The sequence below is a fragment of the Rhamphochromis sp. 'chilingali' genome, assembly GCF_963969265.1.
Source record: "Rhamphochromis sp. 'chilingali' genome assembly, chromosome: 18".
In the NCBI taxonomy this organism is placed as follows: Eukaryota; Metazoa; Chordata; class Actinopteri; order Cichliformes; family Cichlidae; genus Rhamphochromis; species Rhamphochromis sp. 'chilingali'.
In genome coordinates this window covers 12532792-12545839 of record NC_137945.1, presented here as the reverse complement: position 1 = coordinate 12545839, position 13048 = coordinate 12532792, and the positions used below count along the sequence as shown (strand labels likewise).

The 13048-nt window shown below is 39.9% G+C and overlaps 1 protein-coding gene across 1 annotated transcript in view; it reads left to right on the top strand.

Annotated features, from left to right (window-relative positions):
• The window catches only part of LOC308385944 (nuclear receptor-binding protein 2-like), a 43182-nt gene extending 31103 nt beyond the window's left edge, over positions 1-12079 (top strand). The window contains exons 2-18 of the mRNA XM_080865160.1: positions 3838-3960; positions 4527-4628; positions 4716-4805; positions 5179-5219; positions 5306-5400; positions 6084-6107; positions 6205-6291; positions 6872-6927; positions 7011-7106; positions 7357-7489; positions 7574-7676; positions 7775-7825; positions 7901-8036; positions 8824-8877; positions 9048-9111; positions 9605-9660; positions 9820-12079. Coding sequence (XP_080721286.1) covers positions 3838-3960; positions 4527-4628; positions 4716-4805; positions 5179-5219; positions 5306-5400; positions 6084-6107; positions 6205-6291; positions 6872-6927; positions 7011-7106; positions 7357-7489; positions 7574-7676; positions 7775-7825; positions 7901-8036; positions 8824-8877; positions 9048-9111; positions 9605-9660; positions 9820-9906 — 1398 coding nt within the window. The 3' untranslated portion in view covers positions 9907-12079. The remainder of the gene's footprint in view (positions 1-3837; positions 3961-4526; positions 4629-4715; positions 4806-5178; positions 5220-5305; positions 5401-6083; positions 6108-6204; positions 6292-6871; positions 6928-7010; positions 7107-7356; positions 7490-7573; positions 7677-7774; positions 7826-7900; positions 8037-8823; positions 8878-9047; positions 9112-9604; positions 9661-9819) is intronic.
• Positions 12080-13048: the final 969 nt, after the last annotated feature.

The following is a 13048-nucleotide window of genomic DNA, read 5'->3' as shown; positions in this document are numbered from 1 at the left end:
GTGATAAATATTTTTGGTCGTATCGCCCTGCTCTACCTCCCAAATGACTGAACTCCTCACCCTATAGCTAAAGGAGAGGTCAGCCACCCTTTGGAGAAAGCTCATTTCCGCCGCTCAGCACTTGAGGACAACTTCATAGTAAAGAGGTTGAAGCCCCCAAATCTGTTCAGAATTCATCCTGCCGTCATGTAAAAGACCCCAAACATTCAGCCAGAGTCGTGTATTCAGCAGTAATAAGAAACAGGAGTCCTCGTAGGCCAGCACGGCTGTAATGATATCTCGAGGGCAGCAATAGGAATTCACTACCACATGCGGTCTTGTTGATTCAATCCATATGCTCATTAATTATGATTTGAGTCCAGAGTTCTCTCTGTTTGAACAGATCTCAGCAACACTGTGAAGACTGTTTAAGCCCTTCACTTTTCTTTTTATTTACTGTGGTACCGTTAAATCAAAGTAAAGAGAAACAGACCGTCAGCTGAATTGGTAAACTGTAAAAGAGCTGAAATCTCTGGCTCGTCTTGAGTCCACATTCCAGTTTTATGCAGTTTTTTCTTGACTTTATGTAATTGTGAGAGCCAACGGCCAATCAAATTGTCACTGTGATGACATAATAAAATCTATAATTGTGCAGTTTTAGCACATTTAACCAAATAAGTGTCATCACATCAATAAGAGCCTACACATGGTTCTGTTTGGGCTCTTGAGGAACCACAGCAGTGGAAACGGACTGAATCAGGAGATGTGCAATTCCGGGAAGGACAGGGCACAAAAGAGTATAAGTAGCAAATAAAATCTAAAAACTAAAAAACAAAAAACAAAACCCTTTTGCAAGAATTTTATGAATAGACCTCTCAGCTGAAGGCCTCAAGTAGATGCTGAGTATATTGCAGTTTGCTGACAGTACTGATTTACTGATAACTGTGTAATGAAAAACTCAGTGCTTAGACTGTGCTTCTGAAGTTCAAGGTACAATATAATAGGATAAATTATAAATATAAAGACTATAGAGAACTAAAAACCTACTAATATAGTTTATTGATCCTCATGAGGAAATCTGAAAGAGGTCAGAGGTTCAAATATCTGCTCGATTTATCAAGATATCATATATTTCCAAACGCGCTCCGACGTTTTCGGAGACGTCTGTGACCCGCCAGCTCCATAGCAGACAGCAAGGTCGAGGATTATTAGAGCCGGCGAGAACAGCGGACTCCCGGCACATCGTTTTTTGTATTGGGTGTCCACTAAAATAAAAATAAAAGCGTTCTAACATCTCACCTGCTTGTTTTTATTAAGGTATGTACACGTATGTACATGTACACTATTTTTATTAATAGAGATTTCACTACTGAGGTTAAACATGATATATAAGTCACTTAGATCACTTCTAAAGGTTAATGTTTGGTTTATTTCAGTGTTTTATTTGTTCCTGAGTAAACCGGTTTGGCTGTGATTAAAGTTAAGCTTCATAACATATTACTCGCAGTTAAATTAAGAGGGGATGGCAGTAAAAACTCTGGACCTGTGACATCATCAAGTACGCTGGTGTTCCAATTGTACAAATCGCAAGTCCCTACTCGCGTTCTCGGCGAGTCTGTACTCCCGTGTGCCGAGAACGCGAGTACGTACTCGCGTACTTGAGAATTGACAAAGGGCCAGTGTTTTATACTGTGCTGCTGATGAGCCACACATTGCTAATAACGTGCCAGGGGTGTATTCTGTATTTCCCAACATGCAATTTAGCCAAGTAACATTTTTCCATATTAGAAACTATTATACTATATGCTATATATACTATTATAAAAACCTTTACCAACACCACATATAAATGTTGCATTTCTATTAAAACAACATAACCCTGAAATCCTTATTAAAACACCCCCCAAAAAAACCCAGAAGCAATTCAGCGTACCCAATTCATCCCTGTTTTCTTCTAACCCTCTAACCCTCATTCAAACCTCCCGGGGACACATTTGCCCAAACACCCTAGAGAGGACAAAGTAGAAAACAAGTTAGTGCTTCACCACAAATCCACAAAAAAACACACAAATACCTTTTGTAATCAGTTATATTTGTGGCTAATATTGTCTCTTTAGCTTACAGCCACCATGTCCACCGCACACAGAGTAGCTGCTCAAGTGCCTGCCAGACAGAATCACACCAATCAATAAAAAAGCATGAAATATTTATTGTTATTTATATAGTGCTTTTCTACTCTAAGCACTGGCCAGACGCGGGATTAGCAGGAACTGTGGATCCTGCATTGTGCTTGTTGCACTGGACTTTGAACCCAGTGCAGCCTTTCCACTCCCTGCACCAGCGCAGCTGCTGCATTAAAAACATAGCAGGAGGTTAAATCAGGTCTTCCCAGCCGAGGCAGCAATATCCTGTGATGAACCCTTTGCCTCCGTTGCCACCTCATGCAGTGACAGAGCTGCAGGCTGTCTGCTTCTGCCAGTCTCTGCCTCCTCTTTCCATTCCACTCCCCTTCATTTTTTTCCCCCTGTGTATTTCTTGGAGCTTTGATGCCACCTCCTCCATCTTGTGGCATGCGTCTCATCTCTGTAAATCCCTCGTGCACAATCCCTTCACTTCTTTCCGTCTGTCTACCTTTAATCCATCTCTTCTCTTTTCGCACAAGATGCTCCGCATCCTCTCGGATGTATATACCGTTCATCACGTTATAGCCGGCCTGTCTGCATTTATCTTGGCCTCAGTAGAGTGAATTAACTCCCATCTGTCCTGACTGATGGATGCATTAATGGAATGAAAACTGAATTTGCTTAGTACTGCACTCTCTTTAACCCAGACACCCCGATTCGCCGTTTTATCAATGGAGCTGTCAGTGACATAATTCTGCGACTGTGTTATGGGGCTTTTAGTAGATATTATAGACTCAGCAGGGGGTGAAGTCTAATCATTTCAGCCCTGCTTTTCTGTAGCTGAACGTTTTAGGGAGGGCTTGATAACGCTCTGCTCCTTTGTTTTTTTTTTATATTACAGAGAATAATAAGCTGTGCATCGCTCAGGGACGCCAGCATGATCTCATGCTCGTCTAACATTGGGTTTTTTTGTGTATTGGAAACAATAGCACAGAATGTGAATTCCCACCTGGCAGCTATAGCGATTGTCTGTTTTATCAATGGCTACAAATCTGTAAAAGAGTATTTTTATTCTTTTTATTGATAGCTTTTATTGCCAAATTTTAACAAAAACTTTTTTTTCATGGTATTTGTTCAGCAAACAATAGCAGAGAGAAAAAGTTAAGCTCAGTTAAACACACTGGAGTTGGTAGAGACCAAAAGCGGTGAAAAAAATTTATTCTTGATTTAAATATAATATTTTAATTTTCTTACATTTTGTTCTTACAGTATGACAAAGATTTACCAAATAGACCTAAAATAAATGAAAAAACCTCGCAGGAGAGTGTTTACAGAGGTCAGGAGAGAAAGCCAGCGTTCCTTTAGACGTCTACTGAACTGGAAGTCTTTTTTTCCACAACTATCGCCACCTAGAGATCTTCGGATAGATTTAAGAGACTTGCCTTCATTGTTCCAACCTTCAAGCTACGTCCTTGTTTCATGCAGTCTGTGGTTTCGGTGATGTTTACTTGGATGTCTTCCTGTTGTGTAAACAGGCAGCTGTTTGTTATCTATTCACTTTCCATAATAACTTTATAGTTTGACAGTATATTCATGTTGTGTTTACAGCTTTTTCTTCTGTTCCAAGTGTCAAAAAAACGTAGTTATTGTCGTGGTAAATTGTGTAGAACGATAAATTAATATTAGCTGTTGCTTTACATTAAGTCCCGTATGTGTTTCTGTTTGCCCCCTGCAGGTCAGTCAAGGTAATGTTCCAGGTGTGGAAAGTGCCTCTTTGGCCATGGACACGGAGGAAGGAGTGGAGGTGGTGTGGAATGAAGTACTCTTCTTAGACAAGAAAGTCTTTAAAGCACAAGAGGTACCCAAACTCATATAAACCTTTAACTACGAGATCTGCAAATTAAATTCTGGTTCTATTTATTGATTTGTCAACTAAAAAGCCTGGATGAAGCTGGAAGATTTACTGTTATATATAGACACCGGTCATATATCTTTAAGCTCTTACCTTCCTTTTATCACTGCTTGCGGGTTTTTTTTCCTCACGTTGATGTTGCAAGACTGACGTTGAACTCATGGCAGTGGACCTTTTGGCTTTTTTTCTACAGTTTTTTGCTGTTTCTTAGGGGGTCAACACTTAAACAGCTGGACTGGTGCTGACAAAGCTGTGTAGGCCTTTTTTTCCATTCAGAAAACTGATCAAGGGAATTGATAAAGTCATATTTATCCTCACAAGAGACCTATTCCAACAGATAAACACCAGCAAATATAAAAATTGCTGAACTTTAAACCACTCGGGTGATTTTCGTTATTACTGCTTACAAACCACTTGAATTATAAATTGTTAAAGTGTCCCTGATTGATTTTCTAATAGTGTGATAGACTAACGTTTTTAGATGTGAACCATCTCTGATGTGTGATGTTTAGGAGAAGATCAAGGAGATGTTTGAGAACCTGATGCAGGTCGAACACCCCAACATTGTCAAGTTCCACAAGTACTGGCTGGACATGAAGGAGAGCCAGGCTCGAGTAAGGTTTTCAACTTGCTTCCTCTTTTTCACGCACACAAACGCTGGTGCATGAACAGGTTTTCTCTCCTCTGTCTGTGGCACACAGGTTATATTCATCACTGAATACATGTCGTCAGGCAGCCTCAAGCAGTTCCTGAAGAAAACCAAGAAAAACCACAAGACTATGAATGTGAAGGTCAGTGTTTTACTCTGGTCACATACTGAGTCTCACGGTGGCAGCTCAGGGTACTGCAGTCCCATCGCTATTCAGATCCATTTTTCCAGCAGGATTAGAGATTACGTAACACGACACCGCTCAGTCTGCTCAGACATGCATCTTATCCTAACCTGGTGGATTTCAAATATTCATGAGGTTTATTCACAATATCTTCCTTCTTTAAAATAAATTGTAGATAAAGTTAATGTTATTTAACTTTAATTAGCTTTTGGTATTTTCATGCACATATCAAATTAGTGCATTTTATGACAGTGCATATGTTTCCATATTACTCGTGTCTGTTAGTTTAGAGGTGTAGCTCTTCATCTTTCTCTGTTCCCCTTCGTTTCAGGCCTGGAAGAGATGGTGCACACAGATTCTCTCTGCGCTTAGGTACTGACTTATTTGTTCTGTGTGATGTAATCGTGTCTGTTATCTCAGTGTGAGCATTAATAACATGCTTTATTGTTTGCTGGCAGTTATCTGCACTCTTGCGATCCACCGATAATCCATGGAAACCTGACTTGTGACACCATCTTCATCCAGCACAACGGCCTCATCAAGATTGGCTCAGGTCTGCTCCCAGCAGGGACTTTAATGTTACTGCAAGTAGTCGATCAGCTGGTTTTCTTTTTTTGTACAATAACTTTATTATGACTAATGAAGCCTCTAAAGTGAATTTTCCTCCTTAATATTCGTGCTATTTTTTTCCAGCTAAACCCTCATAACTTCTAAAGCACAGAAGATATGAACATTTGATTTTTAGGACTGAAAAACACCAAACTTTGAGGTTTAGTGTCATGCAGGGCTGTAACCAGGTCGAATCTTTCCCACATTTTAATACCAGATTCTTCTTAACTATAACTTTCTTCTGTGTCAAAACCATTTCCAGCGTAAGTACATTTTAATACTTGTGGTACAGCTCATGGCTTTGAAATCTCCTCGATCTCCACGTGTTCTTTAAGTTAGATTGGTCATACCACAATAATCAAACAACTTTAGGTACAGAAAAGGTTTTTCAAGGTCCTTACAGGGTCTGAATCAGCGAGTTTCAGTGGATAATCAGGAGGGCACTGCTCTAAACACAAGTCACAGCAGTTATTCCTGTATTATGTTTTAGCATAGTCAGTCAAAGGGACACATACACCTTATCTTACACTAAATAACAGTACAGTAAAGTACAAAATCAATTAAAATTTTATTTTCATGGCATTAAGCAGAATGAATATCTAAATTGTATTAACTCTCCTCCCACAGTGTGGCATCGGCTATTTGTTAATGGTAAGGGACCTTTTTTGTTTAGTGGTTTAATATCAATTCATTAGTTTTATCTAATATTTAATATCTAATATATTTGTGCTCTGCCTTCTCTTGCCAGTTTTCCCAGATGCAAGTGTTCACAGCAAAGCGAGGCAACATCGCGACGAGCAGAGAAATCTTCATTTCTTTGCTCCAGAATACGGAGGTAAGTGGCATTTCCATCCAGCTTTCTGTGACGTTGCTTTTATTTAATCGGTCTACATTGATTCCTACCTGACTGTTTGACCTGCAGAGTAAAAATTCAGTCTTTATGTTCACAGTTTAATGTAGCTCCAGACCTCAGTTACTACACATGAAGATATTTGCACGTTGTATGAAATGGGAACCGCTGAGAAAAAGACTAGTTGTCAGTAATCTGTATGCCAGAAGCACCAAACGGGGCCTTCTATCAGATAGTTCTGGGTATTTTGTGACCTGTTGTCTGTAATTATTGTAGATAATGAGGTAAACGTTGGAATTAGTACTGCCAAAGTGAAATGGATGAGACACAAATTACTTCAAGACATTTAGTAGATTGTTTGTACCTATTTTGCAGCTGCCAAAAAGACAAAAGGATAGATTAATCCCTTTGTAATGAGGATAAACTGTTTACCTTCTTCCCCTTTTCAAATTGATTTTTTTTTTTTGATTGCACATTGATACCCTTTTAATTTGGGGTAAGCTTTTTCGTTAAGTTTTCCTATTTTTACCCTCCTCTCACCCTGCTTCTCTTCAATCGTTTCCAGCTGGCGAAGATGGTTACGCCATAGACATTTTCTCCTTTGGAATCTGTGCTCTGGAGGTAAAAGAGAAGTAAATCTGCTGGATTTCCATCTTTCTGTGTGTGTGGCTGTTTTTCTTGACAGATTATTTGTACCCTTATAGATGGCTGTGCTGGAGATCCAGGCCAATGGAGATAGTGCTGTGTCCAAGGAGGCCATAGTCAATGCAGGTCAATCTCTGGAAGACCCTCTCATGAGAGTAAGTCTCAAAAATACTTTATGCCCTGAAATGCAAGAACAGCTGCAGAAACATGTAGAAAAGACAAACTGTCCTGCACTACTCTAGCAACGCTTACTCACACTGCCGTCCCTCTAGGCTTATTCAGACCGCACAGCAGGGCTCCGTCAGTTAAATATGCCAGAAAGAACAAAGTGATGCTCAGGAAACTGGGTCACACTTTACAGTTGCATGGTTATGTGTTGGATTTACTTCCTTATTGCTCCTGCAGGAGTTCACCCAGTCTTGTTTGCATCACGACTCCAAGCTCCGTCCTACAGCTCACGACCTCTTGTTCCACCGAGTCTTGTTCGAGGTCCACTCGCTCAAACTGCTCGCCGCCCATTGCCTCATCAACAACCAGTGTGAGTTTCTCTCTTATGTGCACTGCAGCTACTTGTGTGCATCAGATTTCTTTAGTAACGGCCACACTTGTGATGCATCTACAGACTTGCTTCCAGAGAACTGTGTGGAGGAGAAAACCAAGTCATTTGATCCCAATGCTGTCATGGCAGAGATTAAACATGAAGACAGACAGGGAGTTCAGCTCAAGTAAAATCTTATACCCACCTCGAATCTTCCGCTGTCTGCCAGAAAGCATGACAAGTCAAGATCATTGCTCTCTGTTCTCTTTTGTGTCCCCTCTGCAGGTATTCCCACGTGTCCCCATTGGAACTTGACAAGTTTCTAGAGGATGTCAAGTAAGTGTTACTGCAGCGCTTTACTTTCTCAGTTTACTTTCTCAAGTTTAACATCTTGGCCTTTTCTCTCTTCAGGAATGGAATCTACCCATTGATGAATTTTGCCTCAACGCGGCCTCACCCCGTCCCCCGAGCGCTCTCCTTGTCTCAGGAGCAGGTTGAAACGGTCAAGACGCCGACTCCTGAACCCCAGGAGACGGAGACAAGGAAGGTCGGCACCTTAGATTGAACAACAGTAGTGTTAAATGCACAGACTTGCTGGCTACATCTCTAGAGAATGACTCTGTGTTTACAGTAGACTTTCAGCAGTATGTCTGGGATGTTGCAACACGTGAGATATTTACACATGGAAATCTCCTCATATTTGTTGTTGCCCGCATCTGATTTCAGTGAGACCGTCTCTATGCAGTCAGCTTTGAAGGGGAACAAATTTTGGACTGAGAGGTCTCACTGTGAATCAGAGCTGACTGCTTGCATTTAAATCCAATACTAGGAATGCATCAGGAGCAACTTTTTAAATTAACCAAATTAAGCAACAGGGCAGTGTTAGACATTGCGCTTATGTGAACAGCAGCTCAGACCTGCAAAACACTGTCACATCACAGTGTGACAGTATCACCTTGTGTGTCTTTGATTAAGATTACTTTTCATTATTTCAGAGCACAGCATATGAGCATGAGCCTATCTGAATATCAATGATAAATGTCTAGTTTATTATGTTTTAGGTTATTACCTTAGATGGTGTCCCTGCTTAGCATCACGTGTATCAGTGCCAGATATGTTGGGAAAGTGTTAGCAAAAGTTGGATTACAAAAGCTTTCTGCTGCCCTTTAAGTTGTTGTGTGTGTCACTTGTGTAGGATAAGCACATGCACGTGTCTATGCATGTCTCTCTATTATTGTAATAATAACTATTTATTATCACTCCAAACACTTTAAATATTTAATACTTTGCTTTGCCTTCATGTTTCAGTGCTTCTTACTCTGTTGTCATTGCAGGTAGTTCAGATGCACTGTAATTTGGAGTCAAATGAAGAAGGGACCAAAACTCATGTGAGTCACATAGTGTTACAGGTACTTTGCCCATTTCAGTGTAAAAACCTGGGCTCCTTAAAGATGAATCCTACTGCAGCGTTGCTTTAGCAGCTCTGCATTTCAGTCAGTCAGAATGAATACATATGAATTCAGTCTGACTTTAATTGAGCCTTTTGGTGTCTCCTTAGCTCTCTTTGTTTCTGAAGATGGATGATAAACTTCACAGGCAGCTCAGCTGCGACATCCTTCCAAGTAAGTTGACATTTCTGAAATATCACAACAATGTGAGTGTTCCTAGATCATCATCCAGATTGATTCAAGCCCAAACTTCACATCTGGTTGCAGTTTTCATGCAAATTTGTCCATTACTTTCAGAGTGATCCAACTAACAAACATAAACAAATGTAATAGCCAGATCAACTTCATAACTCACTCTAATGAATTTCCATGTGAGGCAGTGAATCAGTTTGACATATTTATTTATGTTTTATTTTTGTTTTTTTTTGTTTGTTTTAACCCATCAGACATAAATTGCTGATGGGTTATTGTCATGATTTGTGAATACGATAACTTAAGAACAAGGCGACGTGGGACTTTTAAATTGATACTATAAGTCCATTTAAAGCACTTGTTTGTATAGATTGATCTGGATAACCGTTTTGTCTTTTTATTTGAAAAAAGACACCTGTTGTTTTATTTTTCTTGTATATTTTTCTAACTGAATTATTTTGTATGAAACTTTCAGCTGACACCTCCAAAGACCTCGCCAGTGAACTTGTTCACTACGCCTTCATAAATGAGGTAGACGGAAAAGCTTCTTTGTTTTTACATTTTAATGATCTGGGAACAAGTACAGCAGTAATTTATTCTTTTTTTCTTTTCTTTTATCTTTTGTTTTTTGAAGAGTTTTAACACTTTTTTTCCCAAATAAACTTTGACCGCATCTTGGTGGCTTTGTAGGAGGACAGTGAGAAGGTGGCGGGGTTCCTGGAGAATGCCATCAAACAACACCGGGTCCGAGCACTCGCTTCTGGGAGCACGCAATGAGGAGGGGTCCCGACAGGCTCTGGCCCAGATGGAGGGTCCCGGGGCATTGATCACTCAGATGGAGAGAGAGCAAGAGAGGGCAGCGGGTAGGACGAGACAGCCGTGGACCTGAGGAAGCACAGGGAGCTGACCCAATGGGGAATAAAAAAAAAAGGGACAAACACAGATGGATGCTGCACCTTGACAGACAGTAAATCATCTCAGTGAGAAGGCGCCTCTGGCTGGAGGACCAGAGGAATCACGGCTGCGTCCAGCAACCCCACAGAGCAGAGGAAGATTGACAAACTCCCTGCCTAAAAGGGCTATCATGCCTTAAGATATCTTACAATCTTAGGTTTTCCATAATGCCACTATCCAGAGCAGATATGTTATACTCACAGATGCAGCAACTACATACTACTACATACAAACAGACATTTTGTTCCTCAAAGCCTCATTTGCACACTTTTATTGCTGATTAAACCTCCCTCTCCCTCACAAGCCAGAACCTTCAGTTCACAAGAGTTTTAGGGAATTTAAGATTCCGTCTTATGTGCACTGTTGATACCCATTCAGCTGACTTTTTTTTTCTTCTGTTTAACTGTGAACAGGACATGCATTGCACAAATGTTTATTTTTCTTTGTTCTACACCTTCAAAGTGACACACCTCACTGCACTCTCCGACTGAATGCTATCTCCACACAGCTAAACATGCTACGCCTGAATGAGGTGATAAGTAATGAGATGATGCCTCTCTGTTTTAGCCTGTAGTGCTCTTACAGGTTTTCCACCGTGAAAGCCAAAGACTTGCAAAGTGCCTGTTATGGCAGTGAAATGGCATCACCCACAACTTAGCAATTAACACGTTCAGGTTGACTTTAGTCTTAAAACAAGATCAACTTTGCAATTCTTTATTATTAGTCCACAAATTCAGCCTGTGTGGAAGTGAAGAGGAAGTCGAGGCTGAGTAATGGAAGCTTGATTAAGAGCTGCAGCCTTTTTTATTGGACTTATGGATAAGATGGTTATGGTCTCTGCTGCCGTCAATATTAGTAGCCTGTGTACAAAAATTGGAATAAATCTACGTGTGATTTGAAAGCGTAGTCTTACTTAAACATGAGCAAAGCTGTGACTATCTGATGTTAAAATTAATTATTAAAAAATTGCCATTTTGTTTATTAATATTCCTGCTATAGTTACTATTATTGTATTTCCCAAACCATTTGAAAATATTAGTACATGAATTTTGTTTTGTAAATATTTCCGTAGATCTTTCAAAGGTGAAATCCACCCAAATCATTAGAATTTGTTTTTCCTGTGAGGTTTTCATGGACTCCAGATGTTACAGCAGGTGATGAGAAACTGAATTATTTTCCTTTGCATGTTTTTATTTCCCAGAACCCCATCTACTCTAGTTTTATTTCACACAGTTCTGGTGTGAAATGTGAAAACGATGGCACTGCAACCCACACAAAGACAAAAATAGAGCTGGCTGTGCATCAGTGCCTGATTTTTTTTGATTTTTTTTATCAAGAACCTGGTCTCTGAAACATAAAAAGCTGCCATTTGGGTGGATTACTCCTTAATAAAACTGTAGTAAAAAACAGTAGTGATCATCAGCAAAATACTGTTGTCACGTTTTACATAGCTCTGCGTCATTTGTTTTATGGGTTTGTGAGGTTGCAGTTTCATAACAGTTACACTGCTGTACAGTCATTGCCTACAATACTTACTATACTCTGTGTCGAGCCTACTTATCAGTATGTCTCTGAAGACAGGAGCCCTGAAGCCTCCCAGACAGTCACCTGCTACAGGCTGTGGTGTACATATTTGTTTGTGGCTATCAAAAGAGGCGTATGTTGGACAACACAAAGCAGTGCCACTATTGCTCTTGTTTGATCCTAGTAAGCTGCATGTCTTAAAAGCCTGCAACCGTCCAGAACTGCATTTTGCCTTTGTCAGTCACAGTTCAGTTCCAGAGAGGACCTGACCATGAAAATGAATGTTTAGACTGTGCAAACATGGAAAAAAAACAAACCCTTCCATATCAGTCTTATTTTACGTCAAATGACTTCTTCTTTTTTTATTTCTGTGACTCTGTTGAATAAAACTTGCCTTCGGATGTGTTCTACTTAAACCTTTGGTAAATATTGTAGCTACTGCAATTAAATACATGACAATAAACAAGATGTAATATGCTGCGTGTGTTTTGATGTTTCCATGCATGCATTACCAAAAAATTATTTAAATAAGAAACGAGGAATGGTGAATTTAATTTAGTATTTATGTAGTGTCTTGGGTTGACATGACACGTTAAGACAGAGTACAAAACATTTTATATGCATAATATCAGGATGCAATATGATTTATTAAGAATAACAGATTTGTGGTAGTGACGTTTTTAACATTGTTGCTAAATTCAATCATGTTACTCTAATTTTAACTCATTCAGTATATAATTTTTGACTAAAGTAATTACAAATGTTTTTAGCTGTTAGGTTGCAAGGGTTTTATCTGTTGTCTGTTTAATAGTTAAAGTTTTTATATGAATAGTGAGCAAAGATTAGAAAATAAATGCTGAAATTCAGTGAACCAAATGACTCAAAAAATCGATTCACTTTGGTGAGTGACTCATTAAAACTCGATTCAGTAAAAAGAATCAAATTTACCATCACTAAGCTACACTGATCTACGGATATATCCCTAGTGAAACCTAAAGGCAGGGCGAGTTTAGCAAAATCAAAGCACCCCCAAAGATTTCTTACTTTTTTTGACAATATTTGTTGTTTGTGTGACACACTACTAAAAATATAAAAAGTGTTATTGATGACTTATTTATGACGACGTTTTTGACGTGAAAACGCCTATTGCTCGTGTTCACACCGAACGCGATAGAGGCAGGCAGAGCGTCAGGCTTACATGTAAAGTCAATGGAAAGGCGCGCTGACCCGCGATTGCGGCTCCCGCGAAAATTCGGAAGCAGATTTGCGTCGCGAAAACGCCAAAACGCCTGAAACGCGCGTGAGTGTAGCGCGTTTCAGGCGTTTGACTCGCGAAAAAAAACACGCGCGTGAGTTTATGTGTTGCATTTTGTGCATACACGCGTTTCGCGTCCCCGGCTCGAGTTGGAAAAATCTGAACTCCAGCGTCAAATCGCGCCGC